The 9,780-nt window shown below is 39.2% G+C and overlaps 1 protein-coding gene across 2 annotated transcripts in view; it reads right to left on the bottom strand.

Moving 5' to 3' along the window:
• Positions 1 to 2,908: 2,908 nt before the first annotated feature.
• The window catches only part of znf148 (zinc finger protein 148), an 8,495-nt gene continuing 1,623 nt past the window's right edge, over positions 2,909 to 9,780 (bottom strand). Inside the window, exons 2-7 of one of the 2 annotated variants that reach the window (XM_005723265.1) lie at positions 8,278 to 8,654; positions 7,270 to 7,395; positions 7,050 to 7,173; positions 6,822 to 6,905; positions 6,609 to 6,727; positions 2,909 to 5,207 (exon numbers count right to left, since the gene is read on the bottom strand). In XM_005723265.1, the coding sequence (XP_005723322.1) occupies positions 3,582 to 5,207; positions 6,609 to 6,727; positions 6,822 to 6,905; positions 7,050 to 7,173; positions 7,270 to 7,395; positions 8,278 to 8,631 (2,433 nt within the window). In that variant the 5' untranslated portion in view covers positions 8,632 to 8,654 and the 3' untranslated portion in view covers positions 2,909 to 3,581. The remainder of the gene's footprint in view (positions 5,208 to 6,608; positions 6,728 to 6,821; positions 6,906 to 7,049; positions 7,174 to 7,269; positions 7,396 to 8,277; positions 8,655 to 9,780) is intronic. The other variant, XM_005723266.1, reaches the window with a different exon arrangement.

Genomic DNA, 9,780 nt, shown 5'->3' with positions numbered 1-9,780 from the left:
ACGCTCTCCAATGTGAGAATTCTATGCTTTGCACTTTTATATCACTGTAAACTGAATATATCTTCAGGTTTTGGACCTGCTGAAAAAGATGTCACCGTGTACCACGATATGGTGAAAGATTTTCAATTTGTTACTGTACGAGTGTGTACCTATGAAAACAGTCTTCTGCAGCACTTCTACTCTCCTCGAATTCCCCTAACACACCATAACAAATATCCCAGCGTCTCTTTATGTCTTTTCTGGCTGCTTTCCATCAGGAAACACATTTACCCACCCACACTCGGTTTCACCAGCAGCTGCACGCCTTCTGTACATCAACAACAATTCAAGATCACATGCTGTGAATTATTTATTTATAAGGACATGACACACAACAATCAAAAACAATTTAATCAGATTGCTTACAAATCATTGTATATTGCAAAAGTCTAATCATATGGGTTACTTGACTGAAAATAATCAGCTACAATTAAAGCTGCACATTATCCATAAAACAAGTTCACTTGAGCCAACAAGTCAGAGACCATGCAGAATAAACCTAACGTAAGACCAACCTTACTGTGAAGCAAATTCTTTAAAATCAAGAAAAAATTCAGATTCCCATCTGTATTTGAAAAACCTTGACACAAACGACTTATACAGAGATAAATGAGGGTAGCGAGAATGACTGCATATGATATACTGTACATATCAGTGCTTTAAATGACGTTTCAAAAATAGCTTTTTATCAAAAAATTCTGATCTTTTTACACACACACACACACACACACACACACACACGCACACAAATGAGATTTCTCTAGCTTATACAAGGACACTTATGGTCAGGTTACTGACAATAGTTAATTAAAAGGAAATATTCATCGTACTGCTCACATACTTCATTAATTTCCAATAGGTTTCCACTTTAACTGAATTCAAAATTCAAAGAACTAAATGGGGTACAATTTACAAAACCATCATTTCTATCTGCACTGTGCTTTTAAAGATTGCTTACAATAAAAAAAAGGGCAGCTAGTGAGGTATTTCAACCACACTATAACTTTTAAGTGATATTTTAACACAAATTCAAGACTCTAATAGCTGTTGAATGGAGGATTGTTTCCACCACTAAGAACATTTTTCTTTTACTTTAAATATGTTGAAAAGGAATTTTATTTTAATATATTATATGGATGATAGTTATACAGTAAAACCCATCATAATGAACATTCACAAAAATCTAAATTCACTTTGATCAATCACCAATTAAACTGAAAATATAATATTGATACAGTGGTGAGATTTCTGCAAAAGCCACATTTTCTCAGGAAGATGGACCGTTTCATTATTGAATCTCATAAATGCTTAAAAACAAATTAACTTGCCAAATTCACTGACAAAAGTGTTTCTTGCACACGCCTTGTCTTTCTATGGACCAAAATAAAACCTAACAGTACTTCTCAGAGCATAAAAATATACAATGTATTTACAGCAGGATATCTTCTATACATTCTAGAGGGAATGATCATTGAGGAAGAATAAAGTATTCGATGATTAACGTGGTTCTGTGTGTCCCTGATTGTCAGAGGAGCTGTAACAAGAGGGAGCTCAACATTGGTTTCAAACCTAAACTGGATGGTGCACGAAAAACAACAAGATAAAAACATCGTTTAACACAATAGCACCTAAGACGTGAACGACAATCAACAGTGTAATGAAGTACAGAAAAGACTTAACTCATTGCCACTCCCGTTTAAAACTGCATGGTTTCAACAAGGCCCGTACAGATGAGTCTGACCAGAAAATTCCAGCAAATCAGTGATTATCAGCAAATCTAGACATCTACAACTTAAATCTGCACTTACACACATACTGGAGAAGAGTCCATGACACGTTAACTCCTCCCAACTACAGATAATATGTTGATTATTAAGTTTGGTGATATGTCTCTGCTAAAATTTTAAAAATAATACAATATTAAAAGGCAAAACTAAATAAAGCTCCCAGTTCTTAACGTATGAAGGTGTGAACACGTTGATAGCTTATGTGCTTGTCTGTATTGTGCAAGTGGAACTAGTAGCCTTAGAGCGTAGACCAAGTAGAAATAAATGCATTGTGCAGGAATGACTAAAGGAAATTGTAATATTTCTTTTAAAAGAAGGCACAAAATAATAAACTGCTCATTTTAATCAAATTCTCTTGAATACAAGGGATCATGAACTTTAATTTTGTTTCCCTTATAAGAGCTACGTCCTTTTAAGTGATCAAAGAAAAAGTGAATTTGTTTGAATTTCTACTTAAACTAATTAAGTGGTTAGTCTCACTAATCTCTTAACAAAAGGTGACTTATACATACTGTGATAATCTAATATAAATGTACACGTGAAAAACGTCCAAACTGTGTGAACACAAAGCACAACCCTGAATCTTTATGCATTTTAACAACAGAAGCTAAGAATGATCCTGCAACCATTAAATGTGTGCAGCTATTTGACGGCCAAAACTTTTTTGTTTGGGGGAGAGGGGGGCATGGAGGAAAAAAAACAAAACCCCAAAGCATTTCCCAAATAGTGCAGTCAGTCTATCCTGCACTAGTCATGATTGTAAAATCAGTGACCAGAAATCCAACCATTCCAAAAGGGAATACATTAATTCACATGATGTTAAATGTAATTTCATATACCTATTATTCAAATCTGCAAAATGGATAGTGAGCTCGATCCCAGGTAGCACAAACACAATCAGTCAAATCTATCCTGTACCGTTCATTACACACATCCTGCAGAAATACCCTTAATAGGTAACACAACTTTGTGTCACCGTGCATGTCAGCAGACAGTTTAACTGCTGGAATAAAGAAAAAAGCTCTAAGTGATATTTTTTGAAAAAAAACTTAACCAAGGGGCAGGGGGAGTTGGTTAAGGAAAAATAATAATAATAATAAAAAAAGAAAAAATCTACCACCGCCATGGGGGAAGGGGGCATGATTTTCAGGAGCAGGACCAACTTATATGGCCCCAATTCATTTCAGCTCAGTTGAATCACAGATTTTGATCTTAAAATGCAGAAAAAAATTAACGCGTTCATAAGGAAAAAGTATCAATAACAGTAGGTTTGTGCAGCTCTGGACCACCCAACCCCCAGTGCAGTTGAAAAACTCAGGGGGGGGAGTGTACATAGATGCAAACTACATTTTAATAAGTCTAAATATTGCATTAAGCAGCAAGTGTGACTTGATCATTAAGTGTGCAAGGCGAAATGATTGACACAAACATTAAAAATAATGGCAATGGAATTAGAGAATATTAATCTCCTGCATTACACTTTGGTCGCTTAATCTCATAATGTACATTCTGGAGGAAGTTTGACTTTTTTTCCAAAAGGGGAAATGCTAATTATAGTATGATTATCATTTTTCAGTATTCCTGTTTAAGAAGTTTAGAACGTAAAAGCACAAAATTATAACTGCTTTACACAAAGAAAAAAAAAAGAAAGACCCCTCGTTTGCAGTGGGATTTGATTTGGCAAAAACACAGGAAAGACGAGATAAAGTGCCACAGAAATGATGAACAGAAATGAACGCTTCCGCCTCCATTTCTTCAGCCAAACGATTCACTGGTCGAAACGTCAGGGGATGAGTTCAGTTGAGACCTGGTCTCAGTGACTCGGACTAAAGGGAACTCTGAGAATTCTGTGCTGTGTCCTCGAACACTCACTTGTCCGTTGGCAACCGTAAACTGCGAGGAGGCTGCAGATCTTGACGTCTGGAAATGAGATTTGAAGTTCTGTTCAAAGGAGCTTATTTGAAAAGTCTGTAGTATCCCTTGTGAAGAGTCAGTCTTTTTTGAGGGAGAGACCTGCTCCAGAAAGTCCTCCTCAGCTGGGGACACCGCAGAGGGAGGGGTGGTCTCGTCGCCTGAAAAGGAAAACGAGTGCTGGGAGTCCCCGACCAGCAACCCATAGTGAGGTTTCTCTAAGGTGGACCTTAGTGGAGAGCTCATCCCTGATTTGAACCTGCTGGGGGAAGGAAACTGTTTCTCTGTGGAGAACAGAGGCTGTCCAGCTAATGTGGGGTTTTCAGAGACCAAGCTGAGGCTCTGGCTGGTCAGGTAGCTGTCATTCTGACTGGTCCTCTCCAGTGCTTGCTGGAGAAATTTGGAGTATTCTTGCAAGAGACTCACTTTCTCTGCAGGCGGCTGAGCCTGAGCGCTGGATGTTCCGAGGCTCTCGACCGGACTGCTGTCAGAAACATCGGAGGAATTGATAGATATACTTGAGGTAACCTCTGTGTCAGCCACACTGAAAGAAATGTCTGATTGCCCATTGGCTTTGTTGGAGTAGTGGTCCAACAGTGTCTGAAGAACCTCATCAGGCAAAACATTCTTGTCATGAGGAGTCTTAATCTCTGTGTTCATGGGTTGGGGCTCCAGGATGGTGGCGGGAACAGTTTCGTCGATGACTGTTGACACCACAGTTTGTGTAACAGGTGGCTGAGAGGAGATGCTGCTCGTGTTCAGGCCATAATCCCGGCTGTTGTTAGCCATTGCAGCTTGAAGGTAACGTTTCTTCTTGAGAAACTGCATCGCGTCGTCATAGTTTGTGCTGCTGGCTGCTGGTTTTGTTTGTCCTCCTTGAAGAGTTTCAACTGACTCGAGTTCACTGTTGCCTTCTACGTCTAAGAGGCCTTGCTTGTCCACGATCTCAAAGGTGTACTGTGCCACCTTAGTATTTTCCTCAAAGGAGGGTAAAGTGGACAAGCAAGGAGGAGTTTGTTCAGTCGACTGCTTAAGACTCCGCTTGGGTACTTTCTTCAGAAGTAGCTTAGGAGAAGTTGTTTCTTCCGAAGAGACGTCGCCATCTTGGTGTTGGTTAGCCGTTTCTTCAGGAAGGTCCACAGAGTAGTCAGCAATCACGTACTCATGTTTGACTTTGGAGGACACAGCATATAGAGAAAGACTTCCCTTTTGCTCCTCTTTCTCTTCTGTTTCTACCACGGTAAAAGTGTGCCCTTCTGTCTGGGCAGTAGTGGAAGCTCCTGAACTCTTGTCTGTACACTTTTGGCGCTTTTTCTTGGGCAGTGAGCACTCTTTGGCAACAAAGGGGGGCCCTAAAGAGTCTGCTTCACGTAAAGGTCCAACTTTACCGGCAGTCTTGTTCGCCTTTCGCTCTCTGTTCTCGTGACACATTCTTCTGTGCTTTAAAACCCGGTCTGTTCTGGAAAAGTACTGCAGAAAGAGGACACAATGCATTTATTTTATACATGAACCTTCATTACTGGCTCTAATATTGAGTTCACAATTTTACTCTTCCTGTCTACTCTCTACAGCCATAACGATCTTTAATATGAGCACTAGTGACAGTGTTTTCACACCAAATGTGTTTTTAATCACACAATCTTTTTTAGGACGGCAAAAAAAGCTGAATGTCAAAAACACCATTTAACCAGACTAAGTTTTAAGCAGACTCTTTTTAGTCTAAAGGTCTTAAACACAGTATTTAGAGGTTTAATGCACTCAACAAATTCACAGAAGCTGAACTACTTAAAAATATCTTGTGTAATAACTGTTTAGCAGGCATTCCTATCATTATAAGCAAATTGTTAACATGTCAGCAAAGAATTTTAGCCTGACTAAGCAATCAATGACAGTTTACACTGCAATATTGAGTGTTTGTATTCTTTTGTGATAAGTCAGTTCACAGAGTCAAAATAAAAGACAGAAGATCATCCTGTCTCTACCTGTGTTTTCTTGAAATAGGGTGGCGTTTACACAGTGCATTTATAGTCTTACTGACCACTGAAAGCGCTTTACAATCCTCATCCTTTTTCAACACATATTCGTACATGTTTTATATTACAGCCAACCACTGTACCACAAACTATTCAAATACACAAATACATCCACACACAGGAGATCTTCACACTTGTAGTTCATCTGTTCAACTGATGAGTTTGATATGTTCACATATTCTGCTTTCTTTTCAAAGAAAATTACAAGCTAGCTCCAAATTAACTAAAACGCGATACTAAAAACTACGTGAGAATGATGAGTCCACTTACTGGCCAGAAACACAGGAAGGTGCTTAAGGTCTGGACAACTGGACTACACTGAAAATTTACTCCTAAAGCCATGATTATACGAGATGGTCAAGTTGTCATCCCTATTATACTGTTTTGAAATCCACTTGAAGTTTGGGTTGCGTGGAAATGGCAATATTGTACAGATTGTGTACTCTGCCACATCCCAGAATGCAAGAATGTATTTAGCTAGAACCTCCCACTGACCACCCTTTTCAAAGGGTCTCGGTGTGGTTGTCAGCAGCCGAGCACACATCTTGACATCTGCACAAATGAACCGCACTAAGGGGGAAAATGAGCCAGAGCTCAATTTAAAGGGACCACAGTGTCGTTGTGAAATAACCCAAAGAAAACTAGTTCACAAATTTCTTTTTCAAAGTTAGTGAACAGAAGACCAAAAAACCCCAACACATTTGAATTCCCCTTTGTCTGAACCAAAATGACTGAACTAAAGGTTTGAAATAGACCTTTCATGTCTTTCTAATTAAAATATTTACCAATTTTGGAGCTTACGAATACACTAATTTACAAGCAATCAGAAGAATAGTACCTGGTGACAATAGTCACATTGGTAGGGCTTCTCTCCACTGTGAGTCCTTTTGTGCCTCTCCATGTGGTACTTCTGGATGAACCTCATCCCACACTCATCACAGCGAAAAGGCTTCTCACCTAGAGACAAGTATTTAAAAAGAAAAAAGTTCAGGCTAACATAACAATAATTATAAAAACAATTGAGAATTTTGCCAAACTGTTTGTTACTCACCGGTGTGGATCTTCTCATGTCTCTGGAGAAGATACTTCTGAATAAAGCGCATGTCACACTGGCTGCACTGAAACGGCTTCTCACCTAGGTTTTCAGTAACATATATGAAAACCAGTTGTTTTTAGTTTTTAGCTTCTTTTGATGACTAAAAGATCTCCTACTGTCAACATATCTAATTTCACAGCAACATGTTTTACATATTTGTATACATGCCAGACTTATTCATACCAGTGTGAATGAAGACATGCCTCTGTAGATGGTAGTTGGTTCTGAACGCAGCATTACAGTGAGTACAGACGTGACACTTGGGGTTTGGTATGCCCAATGAGCCATCGTCATTGATGCTGAGAATCTACAAAGGGGGTAAAAAAAGAACACATGTAGTGTTGAATTTTCACAACCGTCCCTGGTATTTTAAAAATATAAAAATTCCACAGATGGAATTCACCTTTGCTGGTGATCGCTGCTTCCTTTTTTTCTTCTTGGGACACATTGTCAGATCCTTGATTGCCTTTTTGTCTTTCTTTATATAGACCGCTGGCTCAGACAACTTCAGCTCCTGCTTGATGCTCAACTGTAAAAGTAGGACCATAGTCATTTATACATTGAATATCGCACATGACCTACTTTAAGGGCCACCCAGCCAGCTACCACTTTATCCAGGTCAGACAGGTGCAACTGGGCAAGCAGAGCATAATCAACCAATGTGAGGGCATCTCACCATACAGTTGCCTCAGGCATAAAATACCAGAGGGAAGCCTCAGCCCCTTACAACCCAGAACAGGCTGAGAGATTACATCTGCCAGGTGGCCAGGGACAGCGTTTTCAAATCCTCTGACTGGCATTTTAAAATGTATGTAGCCACTTTTCAGCTTTCTGAAAATAACCTGTCTGTAATAACTACAGACATACAAACAACACAAACCATACAATTCCAGCTCTTAAAGTTCCCAAGGAGAAGCAATGCTTTAAACCTGTCCCTGAGGGTGAATTCAGATTATCCTCATTATGCTGTATTCTTAGAATAGAAATTACTATTTTAAAGTTCACATTTGCTGCAAGTTTATTCTGATTCAGAAGATCAGAGTGTCCAAATATATTGTTTCTGAATATGAACAAGTGGGTCAAAGTGACAGAAAGATTTTTAATTAAAATATCTGTCATTCATTAAAAAAAACAAAACACTAATGCGAGCTCCCTATTTTTGACCAATTTTTAAGAAAATTCCGGCACCTAAAAATAACTAGTGTGAAAGTAGTTTGCAGTATTAGCAGCTACCTAACAGTACTTTTTGCGTGTTAAAAGAACTGATTGCACTGAACAGTCCAAAATGTCAGGCTAAGTCAACATAACATGCATAAAAGCAAACTCACTCTGATCAAGTGGAGACTGTAGATGCACTCACAGAAATGAGCTTATCAAAATCTGATCTACTTCTAAACCAGTGTGAACTCACTGGCATATGAAGCAAGCAGGGAAACTTATTCGTGAGTTTTAGGGGGAAATGCTCTCCCACCTCGGCTCCTCCCTCCTCTTCTCCTCCACCGCTATTCTTCGTCATCTCCTCCTGCATCATCAGCTGCTCTGGAGGGACCAGGTCGTGAGTGACCAGCGAGCTTCGAGTCAAGTCCTCGTCGTCGTCTTCGTCGTCGTCATCCTCGGCCAGCAGAGGGTGGTTAGCCAGCGATCGTTCCCCGAGTGTCATCACCACCAGTCCTCCTCCGCTGCCCAGGCCAACTCTCCCTCCTCCGTCTATTCCTCCGCTGCTGCACTTCAGCAGCATGCCTTCCAGTTTGTCCTCAGTGTTCATCTTACATAGAGTAGCTCTTGAGTCTATAACATAAAAACAAAGAAACACTGTTACAAAAAAACAAATGTAAAATGTACAAATTGAGCAAAATGTATTTAAACTCCCCCAAAAAGGGACATAATACAACTGTAAACTATCATGGATGAAATAATTATATTCACCAAGATACCTTTTGTGGCCATGAAGGCTCACTTTCCCAAGCATGGATTAAGTCTATTCACAGATTAGAACTTGCTGCATGTGAGTAACTTTTAACTGAGTTTCCCATAAGTCATGGTTACTTATTTTTAAACGAGCAAATCGCCAGCTCTTTTCAATCCCCACAACACTGAACCAAAAATAAATATGAAAGAATATAAAAATAAACACCCATGGTGGTATGAAGCCTGGCAACCAACAAAATGAGCTTTAGGGCCCCATTTATAAAACATATAAAACTATCTTAAGTATGCTTAAAGAGAAAAACCTGTTAAAAACAAAACCTTACCACGCACAGAAGTGACCATACCTCAAATCTTAAGTCTAGACTGGAGCGATTTTCAAAGCCACTGGTGTACTTTACAGTTCTGTAATTCTATCCAACCCCAGTCAGTGCAGGAGCAACACATTTCCAGGCTGCTTGTTTGGATTCCTCCACCCGCTATTTAGTCCACTGGATAATATTTGTTGTCTGGATTCACTCTCCTTAACCACCACTATGAGCCTGTTCTCCAAAGAGTTTGCTTTTACCTTTTGCTTCACGGCTATCTCTGATATTTGTAATAGGAGACCCCCCCCAGGCCACTGCTGGTAATTTAAGCTGACTTCAGTTTCATAGATTACAGAAGAAAATGAGTTACTTATGGGTTTATTAGAAACTGCTTAAGCAAGGCTTTTTGTGTTAAGCATCTTTTATGAATCAGACATAAGTTCACTATTAGGAATGATCCAAAAAAAATCAACATTAATTTAAAAAACATTTTTGCATATTAAGCCTGAGGATAGGTAGCAAGACTGTTGTTCTACATAGTCACTTATATTTCAGATCCCACTGGTTTTTATTCACTAAAAAACACACACACGCCTAACCAAGCTCTTTAAAAGTAACAGCTACCTCACCAAATTTAATTAAGAAGAGCGATTGTGTGTGTGTGTGTGTGTGTGTGTGTG

The sequence above is a fragment of the Pundamilia nyererei genome, unplaced genomic scaffold (assembly GCF_000239375.1).
Source record: "Pundamilia nyererei isolate P.nyererei 1_Seehausen unplaced genomic scaffold, PunNye1.0 scaffold00009, whole genome shotgun sequence".
In the NCBI taxonomy this organism is placed as follows: Eukaryota; Metazoa; Chordata; class Actinopteri; order Cichliformes; family Cichlidae; genus Pundamilia; species Pundamilia nyererei.
The sequence above is the reverse complement of the archived record's forward strand: the minus strand, read 5'-3'. Positions and strand labels throughout refer to the sequence as shown.